The sequence below is a fragment of the Cercospora kikuchii genome, assembly GCF_019650295.1.
Source record: "Cercospora kikuchii DNA, contig_00003, whole genome shotgun sequence".
NCBI classification, from domain to species: domain Eukaryota; kingdom Fungi; phylum Ascomycota; class Dothideomycetes; order Mycosphaerellales; family Mycosphaerellaceae; genus Cercospora; species Cercospora kikuchii.
Window position 1 is genome coordinate 1,551,014 of NW_025408584.1, and position 17,392 is coordinate 1,568,405.

The 17,392-nt window shown below is 51.5% G+C and overlaps 8 protein-coding genes across 8 annotated transcripts; 4 read left to right on the forward strand and 4 right to left on the reverse strand.

Moving 5' to 3' along the window:
* Positions 1-31: 31 nt before the first annotated feature.
* On the reverse strand, positions 32-1,245 carry CKM354_000500800 (uncharacterized protein; the record flags this gene model as incomplete). The annotated part of the gene is made up of 6 exons (XM_044800264.1): positions 32-225; positions 281-485; positions 541-634; positions 686-854; positions 911-1,007; positions 1,060-1,245. The coding sequence occupies 6 exons, from the start codon at positions 1,243-1,245 to the stop codon at positions 32-34; spliced, it is 945 nt and encodes a 314-aa protein (XP_044656199.1).
* A 1,609-nt stretch (positions 1,246-2,854) lies between these two features.
* On the forward strand, positions 2,855-4,096 carry CKM354_000500900 (uncharacterized protein; the record flags this gene model as incomplete). Its single annotated transcript, XM_044800265.1, has 7 exons — positions 2,855-2,934; positions 3,009-3,021; positions 3,083-3,143; positions 3,194-3,340; positions 3,390-3,409; positions 3,501-3,870; positions 3,921-4,096. The coding sequence occupies 7 exons, from the start codon at positions 2,855-2,857 to the stop codon at positions 4,094-4,096; spliced, it is 867 nt and encodes a 288-aa protein (XP_044656200.1).
* Positions 4,097-5,090: 994 nt separating this feature from the next.
* On the forward strand, positions 5,091-7,008 carry CKM354_000501000 (uncharacterized protein; the record flags this gene model as incomplete). The annotated part of the gene is made up of 2 exons (XM_044800266.1): positions 5,091-5,211; positions 5,267-7,008. 2 exons carry the CDS (start codon positions 5,091-5,093, stop codon positions 7,006-7,008), a joined length of 1,863 nt encoding a protein of 620 aa, XP_044656201.1.
* A 121-nt stretch (positions 7,009-7,129) lies between these two features.
* CKM354_000501100 (uncharacterized protein) lies at positions 7,130-9,406 on the reverse strand (the record flags this gene model as incomplete). Its single annotated transcript, XM_044800267.1, has 1 exon — positions 7,130-9,406. The coding sequence occupies one exon, from the start codon at positions 9,404-9,406 to the stop codon at positions 7,130-7,132; it is 2,277 nt and encodes a 758-aa protein (XP_044656202.1).
* A 384-nt stretch (positions 9,407-9,790) lies between these two features.
* Positions 9,791-10,715, forward strand: CKM354_000501200 (uncharacterized protein; the record flags this gene model as incomplete). The annotated part of the gene is made up of 2 exons (XM_044800268.1): positions 9,791-9,877; positions 9,936-10,715. 2 exons carry the CDS (start codon positions 9,791-9,793, stop codon positions 10,713-10,715), a joined length of 867 nt encoding a protein of 288 aa, XP_044656203.1.
* An 88-nt stretch (positions 10,716-10,803) lies between these two features.
* CKM354_000501300 (uncharacterized protein) lies at positions 10,804-11,487 on the reverse strand (the record flags this gene model as incomplete). Its single annotated transcript, XM_044800269.1, has 1 exon — positions 10,804-11,487. One exon carries the CDS (start codon positions 11,485-11,487, stop codon positions 10,804-10,806), a length of 684 nt encoding a protein of 227 aa, XP_044656204.1.
* A 1,458-nt stretch (positions 11,488-12,945) lies between these two features.
* Positions 12,946-15,204, reverse strand: CKM354_000501400 (uncharacterized protein; the record flags this gene model as incomplete). The annotated part of the gene is made up of 3 exons (XM_044800270.1): positions 12,946-13,227; positions 13,286-15,061; positions 15,115-15,204. 3 exons carry the CDS (start codon positions 15,202-15,204, stop codon positions 12,946-12,948), a joined length of 2,148 nt encoding a protein of 715 aa, XP_044656205.1.
* A 288-nt stretch (positions 15,205-15,492) lies between these two features.
* Positions 15,493-16,299, forward strand: CKM354_000501500 (chorismate mutase ARO7; the record flags this gene model as incomplete). The annotated part of the gene is made up of 1 exon (XM_044800271.1): positions 15,493-16,299. The coding sequence occupies one exon, from the start codon at positions 15,493-15,495 to the stop codon at positions 16,297-16,299; it is 807 nt and encodes a 268-aa protein (XP_044656206.1).
* Positions 16,300-17,392: the final 1,093 nt, after the last annotated feature.

The window sequence follows — 17,392 nt, forward strand, 5'->3', positions numbered from 1 at the left end:
AATTGGCGCTGCAATATTGGAGGGTTCCCATTCACAGTACATCCTTGAGCGCATATTGCGGCGCGTCTGAATCACCTCTATTTGAACTTGAGCCCTGCGAAGTAGCAACAACTGTCGCGCTCTCTTTATCAAAGCCAATTCCCAAAGCTTGCGGCGTTCCCGGCTCGCTCTCATCTTGCCCTTCCGGCGTTGTTATCCAGTGCAGGACAGCGCAAGCGATTAGAGCTGCGGCGAAGAGTCAGCGCTTTGTGCCTGCGAAAGTACGAAGAGCGTGTCTTACCGTCAATCTTGCAGGTCATGCAGCATAACCAAGCTGGCTCGCCGTTGAACATGGTCAGGGAAATCTTGACGGCCAGCGTCGACAGCATAGTGATACCGGTACCGATCGATGTTCGCATGACAACTCGTCGCAGCGGTAGGAGTAAGCCTTGGCCACCGAAATGGACCATGAGCAACGGGAAAAGAAAGCGGAGTGTCAAGTACAGCTTGAAGGCTGGTCAGCAAGTCGGGCTCCGTAACGGCAGTCGCTCTGATACTCACATATGACAGGACTTCCACTAGTAATAGCGGTATCAGTGCATACATCTGAATGCCAATGATGCACACCTTAGCGTCATTTACAAATGCGATAGAACTGCAGTGGTATAAGTTCATGTCGCAAAACAATCTGAGTGTGTACACTTACTATTTGATCGCAAAGCTTGTGACGATGAGATATGGCACGAAAAGTGCGACACAGCTGAGAATGTATTCCAGTGTCTTATATCTTGGGTTGACCGGCCATGATATGATGTATGCACGTTCAATGAGAAACAAAAAGCCAGCCATCTTGCTCACGACGTATAATGTGAGGCCTGGTGAATAGCATCAGTGTCCATCTTTAACAATGTGAAAGCACGCCAAAGCTCACAAAGTAATATTGTCGATTCACATAAGCTGTGGTTCTCTGCTCGAATATGCAGTACCACTGTAAGAACAAAGACGAAGAGGAACGACGTTACGTATGTCTGCCCGGGCAGTCAGCCATGGACAGCGAAAATTGTAGGCAAACAAACATACCAGTAGCAGACAACATGATGCGACAGTGAATGCCTTATGCTTCGCTTGTTGCAAACGCTGCCAGAAGAATACAGCGATGAGTGGCAGAGACGCCATTGAAGTTACGAGGGAGACGACTTCGCCCTCCAGCAGAAACTGGCTCTTGACGGCATTGCTGTCGCTCACGACCGCTCGGATGGCCACCATCTTGGTCCAGTTATGATCTTCTTCACACCTGCATTAGTTGACACAAGGCTGAGAATAACATAAGACCAAGCGTTGTATGCATTGTGGAGAGTATATCGGTGCTTAGAGCACGCGATATTAGGTAGAAATCCGGCGACATGTTCCAACTTGCACATCGTGGATTGGCAAAGCAATCAGTAGCCGAAGAAGAGCCTTGCGGAGGATTGTGCCTGGCATTGCGAGGAGGTGCAGAACGAGCGTGGGTTAGTGATCTGTTTCTGGCTGATGTGCCAGGGCATCATCGCAGATGGCCTGCGTTGTGATTTGAACAGAGCTCTGTAGAGTTTTCGCCCGGGCCATATCACATTCAACTGACATGGATCAGTCTGTCGGCATGATTTCACAACATCTGGGGTGTACCGGCATTGCGGTATGATCTGCCGAGACCCACTGTGGATTAGACTGTATCCTGGCGACACATCCAGGTGAAGAGAGAGGTGGTCTGCAGGCTGCGGGCATTCCTTGCACAGAATGGAAAGGGCGTAACATTGAGTAGCCGTTCATCCGACTGCAGCCATGATCCGAAGCAGGACACCAAGCAGCTTAAGAAATGTCACAGTCCAGAAAGCCAGATCAAGCAAGACACTGTCGTGCCAGGGTTGACATGTCAATTTCGACCCAATCCGGACGTTCCGACCTTTCATCCGTCGACGTTCCTCCGGCATCCCGGTTTGTGTTCGCAGCTTGTACTATAGTACATATTAGCCTGAGGTATCGATGTTGAATGCTTCGGAGCTAGCGACATAGGCCCTAAGAAACACTTGTGGAACCCTATCAAGAGTTCCTGGTCATCGACACGCAATGCTAGAAAGATCGTCGCGAGAACAGTGCGTCTGACGATGGCCTCGTATACAAGCTTCTTTGTCCCGAATGGAGTGTGGAGAGACAGCATTTGTGCCGTGGGGCGCTCTTGTGCCTTCGGTATAAAGTGGAAGCGTACTGGCATTGCTTCTCCTTTGTTCGCTTGGAGAACTGCTGCTGGCCGCGCTTCATCGGTCCTCGCGGTTGCCAGTTCCGGTTGCGCTCCAATCAGTCAGCACATATCATCACTAGGCACACGCTGCTGCGTCCCGCTGGGCGGCCGTGTGGCACTCGTCAGAATACGAGTGTCCATGTATGGGCCTCGTGGCAGCTTGCAGGCGCTCGTTCTTGCCATTCCATCGGGCGATGCTTGGCGATGACCAGCTTTGACGGCTCTACAGTACTTTGGACAATGTTCTCCAGCCTGCCATAATGGTTTGCCGCATGACTACAGAAATGTTTTCCATGCAGCTGAAGTGGCCCATCGGGAGAAGTGGAGTCGTTGGCAGCTGCACAACGCGTCACAACATGCTGCTGCCCTTCCAGGTACCGAGGGGCCGAAACGCTCGCTCTCCAATGACGAACCCTGTCCAAAAATACTCCACCGTCCGCCGAGAGTTCCGGCCGTGAAGTCTGCGCACTTCTTCATGGCAAGTGATAAGATGTCGACAACCATGATGAAGAGGGGAAGATCGGAAACACTCCTTGGGTAAACCGCCAGAGCTCCGATTTCGCGCATTGTCTCCTCTACCTGGCTCACTACCACCGAATGGCAAACAGCAAGCTCTGGGATCAGTCTGCTTCGCATTCGATCCTCGGATACTGGGGTCCTCCAACCAGTCATGTCAAGTAAGGCAGTCGTACGACTCGTACAGCAGACCTTTCGAGAGATCAGTGCCAGAACTGACATCTGATGCTATTAGCTTTTGTGAAGAGGTGCATATTTCTTGGCTTCATATGCGCCAAGACAACCGCTGACTGAGATATTCCTTTCCAGGACTACATATGGACGCACTACATTGCCGAATTCATCAACACAGTGACTAGCTTCGCCTACAGTATGCTACACAAGGGTTTGGTTCCGCCAGAAGCTCACTATCTCTTGCAGTTGCATATGGCATCCATGGCATCCGCCGATCGAAACGCCATGATATTGGCCTCTTCTCGATTACCAATTCTTCTTACTTTGCTCTCATTGGTGTTGGAGTCTTCAGTGGACTTTATCATACGACGCTGAAGTATCATACTCAGATGTGTATGTTCACTCTGCAATTTCCCGGAGCTTGAGACTGACCATACCGCAGCCGATGAATTGTCAATGCATGTAGGTCGTGTTGCCTGCCTTCCAATTGGGGGCATTCAATCTAGGATTGTTGCTATGATTTGAATTTTGATACTAATGCCGAGATGCACAGGTCGCCATAGCCACAGTCCTCCTGCAAGTCTACACCTTCGAAGAGCCACTCGCCATCCAGCGCCGAAACACAGCGATTATCCTCGGTATCATCATTCCGTTCGTGATCTACCACTGCCTCACAGATGAGTTCATCCTCCATGTTGTCTTATTCTTCGGCATGTCCATCACAGTTGCAAGGAGAATCCGACACATCATCCGCATGCGAATCAAAGAACAAGCTCAGAGGGCAAAGTTACGCTCACTCGTAACGTTCGCGACGTCGGTCTCGTTGTTCGCGTTCTTCATTTGGAATATCGATAACATTTTCTGTCCTACGTTGACAAAGTGGAAACACCAAGTGGGATGGCCGTTGGCTATATTGCTTGAAGGTATGTGAACTGTTGTTTCGGGTGCTGAAGCATGACTGACTTTTTCTTAGGTCACGGGTACTGGCACATACTGACCTCAATGGGCTCATATACCTTCATGGCCCTTGTTGAGTTCCTCACTAGCCCAAAAGGAAGTCCTGACTTTGGCTTCGCTTGGCCGGCCAAGGCTACGTTACAAGACCTGGCTCTTACCAAAAATGCCAAACCAGATTCGAAGGAGATCTAGATCCAATTGAATGAGAATGGAGAGATGGGAATGACGCTTGGATAGACATAGAACATAGAAAGACGGTAGAAGTCCCACAAGGTGATTTATCAGCCCAAATTGGCCTACAGTCTGCTTGAGATGATGCATACCTGCGGGTTGGAAGTTCATTGGCTGGCGGAAGGTATGCCTCAAGGTATCGTCAGATGGGGCGCAGAGCCTTTGTGCTGGGCACCCCAAGTGCGACATCATTGCGCGCCACAGCTAAATGAATATTTCGATATACAGCGCCACAGGCTGTGCGGGCGCTGCGTGATTAGTGCAAACCGTGCTGAGCCCTCATTGCTACAGATTCGGCCGCGATCGTCTTCTTCGGGTCCTTGGCGAGGATGTTCCGCCACTGTGAGTGTGCCCAGGCATATCAGCAGAATTTTGCAGCGCCTCGCATGAGATAGGCATGTTATTCGACTGGTCGAAGGCCGTCGAACGCAGTTACGGGACTTGTCGAGCTGTGATTGCTTGCGTGGCACTGCGTGGCACTGCGTGCATTTTGAAAACTGAGCTCAGCAGGGCATGATTCAGCGCTTTTGCAGCCGGACTGGGCAGCCATTGCCAGTCATTGCTCCCAAAGGATCCTTCATGGCTTGCGTGAGGAGCGATGGCGTGGACAGAGTATTGCAAACTGCTCTTGGTACATTTTCGTGTCTGATGGTGGATGTTGACTGGTTGGCGAAACAGAGCACTGTCCTCCCAGGCCATTGACCAGACTCAACTGCCATCTTCCAACCGATTCATGCCCGAATCGCTCTGAACCATGGGCCGTAGCGATCCTTGTAGGGAAGGTGAAGAGTAAAGGATGGAAATGAAGAATCGACGCGTAGAAGTCGTGGCGAGAGCAGGTCTTGGCAGATTGGGAGACGCGGAAGTCTCTTCCGACGACACCATCTCCTCGCGACACAACTGCATTTCAAATTCTCCATGTGCCCCGAGTACTAGGCGCCATGTCTTATCGGGAATGCTGTTCAGCGCCGGTCATGTCAGCGCGGCTGCCAAGGCACATGCAATTGGCAACCTTGAGCGCCATGTTTGGAACTCGCTCGAGCATCATTTCAACCTCGCTCCAAAAGGCCGGCTAGGTATGGCAAGCATGCAAAACTCTTAGCGACATCGCTAACATACTGTTGTCATTAGGTCTAGCAGTCAGCGGTGGCGTCGATTCGATGGCACTGGCCAGCATCTGCAGCAGTTACAAGAAGGAATATCGGCAACATAATTTCACTGGTTTCATCGTCGACCACGGCGTGCGGCCAGAGAGCAGTGACGAGGCCTTTAAGGTCGCCGAAGAATTACAACGCCTCGGCATAGATCCGGAGATCCTGAAGCTTGACTGGACTGCCCATGGAGACCCAAGAAAGTTGAAGAATTTTGAGACTCTTGCACGCCGCTTGCGATACCAAGCGCTGGGGAAAGCGTGCTCTCTACAGAGGATTTCGACGCTCCAGGTCGCTCATCATGCCGATGATCTTGCAGAAACAGTGCTATCCAGGATCATTGCTCAATATCTGGGCGAAGGTCTTCAAGGCATCAGAGAGATCACGCCCATCCCTGAGTGTAAAGGCATCTGGGGTGTCGATGGCAGTGGTGCTAGACGGGATCTTAACACGACAGAGGATGGTGCATCTCTCTCTACGCGTAATGGTCAATTGCCTGCGTCCAAGCACATGCTCATTGAGAATGGTGGTGTGTACATCACCCGCCCTCTCCTGTCATTCGCCAAGGACCAATTGGTATCAGTGTGCCAAAAAGGCAACGTGAGATGGTTCGAAGACAGCACGAATGCCGACAAAACTTTGACAGTGCGAAACACCATTCGGCACCTACACCGCAGCAGCTCTCTGCCAAAAGCTCTCCGGCGTGAGAGCCTATCTGACCTGGCTCATTCCGTACACGACCGACACAGGTTGTTCGAAGCACGAGCGAAGGAAATCTACGACAACATGGCCATCAAGCTGGATCTCAAGACTGCTAGGGCCAACTTCTCGCTGCCACCACAATACGAATTCGGTTTTACGGTAGACGGCGAGCCATATCATGTCAAGGCCCTGCTGGCTCGAAAGCTACTCAGCCTCGTATCTCCCAAGCAAGACATCTCATTGCAGGACTTGGACCCCGCGATGAAAGTACTCTTTGAGACCCCGGAAGCCTCAAGATCTGATGCCCAGCTTCAAGGCACTATGATTGTGAAGTGTCCGCAGCGGACGTCAAGAAAGGGTGCCGATAACAGCCAATTCACGCTCTCTCGACAAAACCCCGAACGCGACATACGGGCGAAAGCTATGTCATTCAGCGAGCTTGTGTTGGATCCTTCTCACAGTAAGATTCCTTGGACCAACTTCCTCCTTTGGGACAACAGATACTGGGTTCGAATTGGCCGACATCACTCAAAGCCCCCCTCATCTACACCTTCTGAACATCTCCGGTTCTCTATTGGTTTCCTTCATCACACCGACATACGCAACCTCCGTATGTCCTGCTCGAATTCCGCCTCCCGCCGGGCACTTGACGCCATTCTGTATAGTATAGGCGAGGCGAAATGGTCGCAGCCCCTCATAACTATGAAAATCGATGACGGAAAGAGTTCCACTATCGAAGTCAATCAGTCCAAAACTATTGTGGGCTTGCCGACGTTGGGATGGTCACCTGCCGGGAAGGCGAGGGAATTGGGAATAGTATGGGACACACGGTACAAGAAGATCGAGTTTGGTGGCGGGGATGGACATGTCCTGGAAGCTGTATCCGGTCCCAAAGACAGGACCCAGCAAAAGTCATTGGTGCAACTTGCTTCGAAGAAGATCGAGCAGAGAGCGAAACAGAAAGCAGGGTTGAATGATCGCGCGCGGCTACCGATTGGGAAAATGGGCAGGCTATCATAACAGCGTCCAGTTCTATGCGGCTTTCGATACGCAGTCATCAAAGTGCATTGGCCTTCATCACTCGACTTTCGCCCTACCGATACCCACGCTCAACACACGGTCTCACGCCTGCATATAGCACCTACACGATCTCCACCCATTCTTCCGACTGCCCATCGTGCAACGGAGCGCACATTGGGTCGTTCAACAGCTCGCCATGCATGATGCCGTGCACATACGCGCCTCCGATTAGGCTATAGCGAGACTTGCCTCTCTCGCCATACGATCCTGGGAAAGGCCGCAGGATCAAAGGAACGCGAGAACCTGGCACAAGCCATAATGTGTCTTTTGGGAGGAGAGCATCTGTACCAAGTCCTAAGTGTCCTGTGTTGGTGAGGAACAGACGAAGTAGCACACGATGAGAAAAACATAGCTCGAAATCATGGTGAGCAGTCGGAAGTATACTGATTCCAGGAAGTGATGCATCATGGCTGTGCTTTGGATCGATGTATGCATTCATCTGGCTGATCGGTGCTTTCAAAACGCTGTCGGTTTTCGAACTTCTAGCGCACATCCTTTCGAGAGAGTCGCGAACATGGGGGCTGGAGATACGATGCAGAGCGCATAAAGCTTCGAAAAGTGTGGTCGTTCGCAATGCTGAACTTGTGCCCTGAGGAGTGTCTCCAGGAGCTCGTTGGCTATCGCTTGGATCCTGGTTCATTCTGGCTAATGCGACGACCCACTCCCTGAACGAAGTACCAAGTCGCCATTTCCCGTTGTCTGCGGGACACTTTCCCTCCCTATCAGTATCCACTACAAGAGTACGCCAGAGAGTCTCAAAGACATCGTCATCATCAGAAGATTTCATGACCGCGGCGCGCTCTTGAAGCCCTTCTAGCAATGCAAGCCAGCCAGGAAACTGCAGCGGTTTAGCATTCTCCACTTCTTTCTTCGTTTCGCCAGTTTTGCTAATGATTGCAATTTGGCTGCCTTTAAGGATCAAAGTCTTGCCATCATCAGCAAAGTGCGGTTGCACGATTGGTAGGTCACCAGCTGCTGCATATCTTTGGTAGCTCGTAATACCTAGGCCGATTCCACCGGAACAACTCCAATCTGGTACCCACGATGGCAGATCCTGGTGTTGAGGCGCACGCCGACATTCAACTTGATGCAGAATATGCAATCTCTCGTCGTCCACCGAGTCCGTGAGCATTTGTCGTGCGATCGCTGTGTATGTCTGCTGAGTTGATATCTGATAATTCGCTGTTGCAGATATGCGGAAATTTTCTCTGGCAATGGATAACAAGCTGTAGATCTTGTCTCTCGGATCACTACTGTCAAAATCGCGAGCTCGGATGAGGTAGGGCAAAAACGAATGGGTCTTGTAGAGACCTCTCGCAGCACTTGCTAATTTCGCCGGACTCCCGTGGGACAAAGACACGGCATTTTGGTCATGGTCAAAAGGATATACTGTCGGATCGCTGAAATGTCTGCCGAGGTCTCCAGTGATGAGGAGGTCGGAAACGAAAGTGAGCTGAGTCCAGCTTAATTTCTGAGGCCCACATAGAACCAACAAGCGTGCTTCATCTGACTCAAAGGTTGACGAATTATGGCCATCTCCTGGGCTCAAAGCTGATGACTTGCTTTCGAAGTGAGGTTGTGAGTTGGCCACAGTCAAGATCACCTCCTGGACTACCCAAGCTCTGGAAAACCACGACCTTCGGAAGAATAGAGCCAGCGATTTCCAATGATCAAGACTCGAACAGCCAGGCAAAAGCGCCTGACCAAGCCGGCCGTCCAAATTCTGAGGATGCAGCAATTGTGCCTGTTCGCGTGAAAGCTTGCACAAAGCGTTGATCAAAGGTATGGCCTTATCAGACGCTTCATCGCTTTCTCCTAACCATGCCACCGTGCGCTCGGCCTGCTGGAAGATTCTTCCCATCTGCTGGACCTGTTTCTTTTTCTCTTCTAGATTGCTCTGATCGATACATAGATCATCGGCCCATAAGTATTCGACCGGCGGTTGTAACGATACGATATGCGTCAATGCGGAATGCAAATTCTGCAGCACAAGCATGCGGTGACCCTGCCACCCTGTCCGGTTCTCGTAGACCTGGCAGATTATTGTACACCATACATCCTTGGAGAAATCGAAACGTTGCATTTGCCTCAAAGGCGACCTCCAGGCGTAGGACAATGCAGTGTAGGGTGGAGCGGTCGAATTCGCATCGATCGCGTGAAATCGAAATACGACGCCACTAGGTGTACGTACAACCTGGAGTAGTCGAAAAGCCTGAGGACTAAGGAGTCGAACGCTTTCCGTTTCATAAACAGCTCGTCGAACATCGAGGTTAACGGCGCCAGTTGTCGTGGGGATGTTCACGCCACATAATTGCTCGCTGTACTGCACCTCGGCCATGATCAGTAGCAACTTGTTCGTGCGAGAAAGTAGCTAACGCCCATCGGGAGGTCCAAGCTGTAGACTGTCGTCAGTCTGCTCGTGTCAAACGAAGGCAAGCCCGAGCGTGATGAGAGTGCTGAACGGGGCCTTGGCTGCAGGCAAAGACGCCACTAGATGTCCAAAATGATAAATGAGCTCCATGGTACCATCTACGTGGCGAAGCTGTCGAGCTCCCTCTGCATGTCACTGTGCTACACAGATCAATGCATAATCGGCAACAGCCACACGACAGATAGGCGTACGCTAAGTCTGCAGACCTTCACCATACTTTCCTCTCTGTGCCCCGCCTTCCAGAGCATGAAAATCGTGCTGGTAATCAGTTGCTTGTTCAATATTCGAAGTATGTCGCCAAGATTGAGGTTCGAGTTTGTTCCAGGCTATTTCGAGCATGATGGCCATCCGACTGGCCCAGAAGGGGGTTTCCGAGCAGTCAGTGAGGACCCGAATGCACCATCTCAATTTGACCTTCATGACTAAGCAAAACCAGACAACCCTCCCCGCTCTCGGTATCATTCAACAAGATTATCAGGATCAGGCTTTCACTGCTGGTGATCAAGATACTCAGTGGCAACGCCTAGAGAAGCATCTTGCAGTACTTAACGCGGCACCACAAGGCTGCCGACACAAAGTCTTCTTCGTCACCCGCCATGGCGAAGGTGTCCACAACGTAAAAGAACGTGAAGTCGGCCGCCACGAATGGGAAGCGCACTGGGCTCGCCTGTCAGGAGATGAGAAGACGACATGGCTTGACGCACGCTTAACTTCCAAGGGCAAACAGCAGGCTCAAGACTTGCGATCCTTTTGGCTCCACGCTTCTCAAGTCGACAAGGTCCCGCTTCCGCAGACAATTTACTCCAGCCCTTTAATAAGAGCTCTGCAAACAACAAGCTTGGCATTCCAGGACATCCCAGAACTGAGATTCGAGCCCATTATCAAAGAGTCCCTCCGCGAGATAACGGGTATTCACACCTGCGACAAAAGAAGCTCAAAACCCAGTATCGAAGCTGAGTTTCCAGAGTATCAAATCGAATCTGGAATGACCGAAGAAGACACCCGGTGGAAGTTTGACAGAAGAGAAACGTTGACAGAACGTGTCGAGGTAATAAATAACTTTCTGGCGGAAGTTTTCAGCGAGGATTCCAGTACTTTCATATCTTTGACGACACACTCGGGTGCGATTCGTGCATTGTATCAGGCGATCGGACACCCAGACGTATGGGTCGCGGCGGGCGCTGTTGTGCCAATCGCGATTAAGAGAAATTCGTGAGAGATAATGTGCTTCGATCAGCGATCAAGTCTGAAATCCTCCGCACGCAAAGCAGTGCAAACCAGATCGTGAAGCAGGCACATACTCCCTAGCGTCTCCTGACTTTAATATCCTTCTTTGATGGCGATCTCCTGGCATCGTCTGGCGCGGGCGTGAATCCCGGATACAGTATTGGAAGGAAGCGCTCCACTCCGTCCACCAGTCTTTGCGTACTGCGCACCTGCGTTGATATATCAACAACGTCTCTTCGTGACCCAGCCATGTCTTCCTTATGCGAAGCAATCCCATGATCAAGCTCTTCGATTTCCCGCTGTTGACGCTTCAACTTTTCGCCACTCTCCTTAAGCATTCTCCAATTTTCTTCCATGCGTCGTTCTGAGGCCTCGATGCTTCGCCTTAGATCTTTGACCATTTGATTTTGGGACTGTAAATCTCGTTTGAAATTTTTGCTTTCTTGTTTGAGACTTGCTGTTTCTTGTTTTAGGGATTGGACGGCCCTGTTGATACTTTCAATCTTTTGTTCTAAGGACTGGAACCTGCCGTTGACACTTTGGGTCTCTTGATCTAGAGCTTGTAAGTTCCCTTCGGTACTTTTACTCTCTTGATCTCGGTCCCTCCGTTCCTCCTCTTGCGCCTTTGCAAGCTGCTTAGGCTCCTTTCTGTGTTCTGCGGTGACGCGAGTCATTTCTTCCCAGCGTTCGTGTCTTGCTTCAGAAGCTTCTTGTACTGGTGCTCTCGACAGCTCTTCGAGCTGGGCAGCTGATTTTGACATCTGCTCCAGGTGATAGTTTGCAGAGTCCTTGGCCAGTTTTCCGGAATGAGTGGATCAAGTTGATGTATTGTGGGAGAAGAAAGGAGAGTCAACTGCAGATAGTTCTTATATTCTTTTATTTCGTGTGCGAGACCTTGGTTCATATAGGGGTCTCGCAAAACATGGAAGCCGTAAAACTTAAGCAACTCCAGATCAGTGGAGAATGCGGTGGCCTCATCGATGCTTTTGGTCACCACCATGTGTCTTCAGTTGGTAAGTCCACGTCTTCCTTGCGTGACGAGACCGCTTCCGAATGTGCACTGTAAGTTGATTGCATTTTCGCAAGTGGCAGTAAAGTCTTGTCATACTCGAGCGTGATCTCCACGAACCCTTGGCGAACTCGCGGAGTGAAGACCTGGGGAAGTTGCACCACTTCACCTCAATGAGTCAGCAGTAACCAGATCTCCATAAGTCATCAGCGTCTAGAGGAGCGCCGGAAGTGTCCTCCAGCAGCAAGCAAGTATTCTCTAGCCCCTTCCTCTCTCATCCTTCCTGGCCACCTTCCTTGCACGGTCAAGCATCGGTTCCAAGCGGCGTTTCAACGTTTTGCCTCCCGAATTCCCAACCTCGCTCTTAAGCTCCTTCAATTTTTCGCCTAGCGAGGCAGTTCCGATTTCTAGTTCCTGCATCTCATGATCTTGACAGCTCATCTCTGTCGAAACCTCGTTCAAGCTTTGTTCTTGCTCTCTTATTTGATAAGATAGGGATTCCTGACTACGACGTAAATCCCCAATCGCTTTGCTCCATTCTTCCGTTTGCCGCCACAGGAGCTTTGACAATTCCAAGGTCTGGAGAGCGATATTCTCCAAGCGGCTGAATCGTTCTGAGCCAGTTGTTGGTGGTGGCGATTGCATCAGCTCGTCGAGCCGGGCACGAGAGTTTTCGATCTGCTCTAGTACGTTTGTTGAGTCTTCCATCGTTGATTTCTCGGTGAGGGTGAGGGATCTGTGGAGTGTGGTGGGAAGAATTGTGAAAGGCGGCATCTTGAATAGTCTTGCTCGAGTTTGAAACTTTGGGTCCACCAGACTTCTCGAAAAGTATGCTTGATATGTGACTCCAGCGGCTCTGGACCAAGAATTCCGGGCGGCTCAACGGATGCTCGAGAAAGATCTTTCGTAAGCATTTCGGAGCAATATCTTGTGCTGCAAGGATAAGAAACTTTGCACACAACAAATGCTGCTGAGGGGAGTCAGAACGCTGCTCGTATTGTCACAGGGAAGGAATATGTACACAGGTCTTCGCTTAGCTCTGGTGCTCATTTGTACACTGTCTCCTCTCTTACGCGACCGTTCCTGCTGGCCCTCATTTGCTCCCGACGAGCGCTACTGCTCTCTGCGGCGCACTGCTCCCTCGCGGCTCCAGTTCGTCTCAACGACACACGCCGCACTGCGCCACAACGTCCGGCGCTCCAGCGCTCGATCAGCAACTCCACACGCCGACCACGCCGTCTCTTCGTCCTTCGATCAGATATCCGTCTCGGATTCGGACACGTTCTACCACTCCTGGTCGTGAGTCCTCCTCCTCCTGGTCCTTCAGCGTGCCCGCGCCAAGATCCCACTGCGCGCCGTCGGTCTTGTCATACACCTTTACGACATCCTCGCCGGACGCAGCAACAATGTGCCGTGTGTCGAACTGCATCGATGTGATGGGCGCGTCATACGCGAAAGCATCGTGGATATTGCCAGAGCGAAGATCCCATATCTGATAAAGATTTTAGCAAAAGGAACCAACAAGGCGGGGACTTTGATCTTAAACTTACTCGAACACTTCGATCCTGCGAAGCGGTGACCAAGAACATATCGTCAAACTGCAGCGCTGTCACAGGACCGGTATGACCGACAAGTTGTCGATGGACCTGACCGCTTCGCAGATCCCACAAGCGAACCATACCATCTGCCGTGCCGCAAGCAAGGGCCGTATCAAATACCTGCAGAGCACCGATAAAATCTGCCTCGGCGCCCTGGAGTCGTCCGCCCGTCGGTTTCCACCAACTGCCCTCGGTCGCAGCACCGTTCAATGCCGCGCCACTAGGAACAGAGTGAAGGGTCGCTGCTTGTGCAGCAGCCCAGAGTACATCTAATGTCTGCACACATCGTCCTTTTTCGAGATCCCATTGTCGCAAAGTCTTGTCAGCAGAGCCAGAAACGAGGCGTGAGCCGTGGAAGTTCAACGCCGTCACCTCAGCAACATGGGACGAGAGCGTGAACATGTGGCAATCTTGCATGGCATTGCCGTGAATCTCAGGCTGCGGTGCTGATCCAGAATCCGAGCCTGCGGGCGTGTATAGTTCTTCGCCTGTGGCAGATGCACCTTCCTCGCCTTCGACATCTTCCGGAATGGGCTTTGAGTGGATGCTCGAGCTGACGGCGGGAGTATAGTCTGCTTGGCTAAGATCCCAAAGTCGTATGCTCGCGTCCATTGAACCAGTCGCAACGATGTTCTCCTCAACTTGCAAACAACGCACGCTCGATAAATGTCCTTCCAGCATGCCCATGCATCTTCCCGCATTCAGGTCCCACACTCGCACCGTGTCGTCCAGTGCGGCTGTGACCATTGTCCCGAATGGCGCATCGAAATCAAGTGCTGTTATTATGTCGTTATGCGCAGGAATTTCTCGTATCCTCGACCCAGGCTCCATGTGCTCGTGCAGTACTGGCATCGATATTCTTCTCGAGATGGCTTTTTTCCTCTTGGTCTTTGTTGGACTCTCTTTCACTTTAGGCAATTTCTCGTATATGCTTTCCGACATGAAGCCTGGACTGTCTTGACTCTTCTCATCGTCGCCTTCTTCCTTTTTAGTTCCCATATTCGCCAAATCAGACGTCTTTTGTGCCAATGCAGCTTCGTCCGCAAGCTCTTCTTCCAGAGTCTCAAGCTTCTCTGCCGTTTCGAGCACTTCCTGCTCCAGCTCCCTCTCTTCATCTTCCAGGCCAGCCAATCGTCCCAATATCACTTTTCGCATAGTATTCAAGTTCGCGATTTTGTTGTCAATTTCTCGAATCTCGCTCGTACACATGGTCTTTCGAATGCCCATCATCTCTAGTCGATGCTCTAATCGATCTTTGTCTCTCTTCAGCTTTTGCAATTTTGGAGGTCCAGCAATCGTTTCTTGTTCTGCGTCTTCCAGCAGCAGTTTCTGCCCAATACTGCCATGTCGGCTGTGTTTCTTCCTTCTCCCGGGTCTCCCAACGTCATCCTCGTCCGGCAGACTCGCCTTGAACCCTTCAAATAAGCTAAATGGGCTACTACTCGCGGGGACATTCCGAATTAGTTCGTCAGGCAGATAGGTCAATGCGCGATGTTCAATCTCGCTGGTGTTGAAATTCGACCGGATGAGCTCGCGTGGATTGGCCTTCGCGAAAGAGAAAACGGAGCGCTGGATCGCAGGTCGTTGGGAGAAGCGGCGGACTGAAGAGAGGGCGTTGCGGTAGTGATCTTGGCCAGGAGCGTCGCTGGACGAGTGGCCGTGGATGCCGGTGATGAGCTGCGAGGCGGTGGCGTGGACGGTGCGCCCGAACGCTTCGAGTTGGCGACTCTGTTATGATATATCAGTGGACTGGTTCACGTAGAGATGAACATGTCTCATACGTTCAATATCGATTCCTCATCGTCGTGGTGGTGCTGCTGCGACATCCTGGCGCTCTTCCGCGGCGATGTGCTGCGTCCTCGGCTGGCCATGTCGGGACACCACGGGCATGCTATGAAGCGCGCATCGCAAGAGAACGGCCAACAAGAATGTTTGTGCAGGTGAGAAGTGGTCACTCGACACTTTGTTTATGGTGAAAGCAACCAACGTCACGCCCGCCTCCTCACTGCGCACGACAAGCTTCCAAGCAAGCCGACCGGGCTCAGCTCCGCTCTAGACCTTCACTTCCGACAACGGCCTCGGAATCATAGAGACATATTTCTACTCATTGATACTCCGCTACGTATCAGCACTACTCGCTACAGCAGGAATATCCCACCATGGACCACGCCATCGATCTCTCCGACCCAGAGAAGGCCCTCTCCCTCTCCAACATCCGCTACCAGCTCATCCGTCTCGAAGACACAGTCATCTTCCACCTGATCGAACGCGCCCAATTCCCCCTCAACGAAGCGATTTACACCCCAGGCGCTATATCGCTCCCAGGCAGCAACCTCAGTTTCTCAGACTGGGTCCTCCGCGAACAAGAACGCACTCAATCCCGCATCCGCCGTTACCAATCCCCAGACGAATATCCCTTCTTCCCAGACGCCCTAGAAGAAGTGATCCTCCCACCCTTGGAATACCCTGAAATTCTCTGGAAGAACGACGTAACAATAAACTCAGAATTAAAGAAACGCTACGTGGAACAAATACTACCCAACGTCTGCCCGCAACGCGAACGTGCCGAGAAGTCACCCCTCTCCGCTCAGGAAAACTATGGCTCGGCCGCTACCGCCGACGTATCTTGTCTACAATCTCTTTCTCGTAGGATACACTTTGGCAAATTTGTTGCCGAGTCTAAATTCCGCGAGGACCCAGAGAAATTTGTCAAATTGATCAAAGCGGCGGATCGCAAGGGGATCGATGAAGCGATCACGAATGCAAAGGTTGAAGAACAGGTCTTGAAAAGACTAAGAACTAAAGCGGAAATGTATGGAAATGATCCCATGTTGGATCAAGATGCCCCAAAGAAGATCCCCGTGGATGCTGTGGTCGCGATGTATAAAGATCATGTTATCCCTTTGACGAAGATCGTTGAAGTGGAGTATTTGATGCAAAGGCTACAAGGGACAGAATGGGAGTGAGGATTGATCTTTCGAGGAGGACTCGAGATACATGTCCTCAGATAAATCTGTTAATCTTTGCGTTTCAGCGAGCTGTGGTGGCAGGTGGATCTGGGAATGATACCCACACATCGGAACCTTGATGGGCTTGTGCATAAGGGGGTGTAAAAGTCTCACGGGCTAGCAGAGCTCTCCATTTCTCTGCAGCTGCTGTTAGACGAATAGAATTGGCAAGAAGCTGCCGTCCTACCTCCGTTTGAAATTGGACGCTGCGAGCTTCCAAGACTCAGAATCTGGAAGACAGCGCAACGGTCTGGCTTCGAGTAGTTCAGACACCCGCGTCGACTCCGCGAAGGCGAGCGCCTGCCTTCGTGTCTCCAGTGTCAGACGCGCGCTGTGGGAATTCTGAGACACCAGCTGCAAAAGGATATGGCATCTTCATGTTTTTGAGCGTGCCTCAGAGGCAGGTGCATCAGAGTAATACTTCTGCGAGGTTCAACGGGATCCCAGCTTTGTGGCAGCGAAACGCGACGCATGTTACAAATGAACGGTCGTTAGACTTGTGACCAACGCGAGCACCAGAGTGGAAATGAAATCCACTGACGCACGTGGGGGCTGCGAGCACTCATTCTGCAAATCCTGTATACAGACTCCGGTTGCATTGTATAATAGCCGCGATGACCTGTACGCCTGACATCTGCTGAACAATGGCCTATACGTCTTGTACTCGTGGAGGTTGGACCTGGTGAGTTCAGTAATATTTTCTGCTCTCACTTGCATACTGCTGTACGGCTCGATTGACGGTTAACCCGGCGGTCACTGTATCGCTTAAGTGCTCTGAATATGTAGAGCAAGACAGATTGAGGTGCATAGCATGACCGTTGGATGGCTGTAGCGTTGCAAAGTGAAGTGCAGCCGCGAACGTCGAGATGTCGTTTGGGATGCATGCCAAGGCGCGGGGCATGCAAGATCCCTGCCGAAGTTCGCGCCTGCCCCAAAGCGGGCAGATGCGACGACGCGCTAGCGTTTGAGGTGCATACCGCATTGTTCAGATCGAAGCCTATTGTCTGAATAGTCCTACAATGTGACCATCCCGAATCCGGCGCCGGCGCTG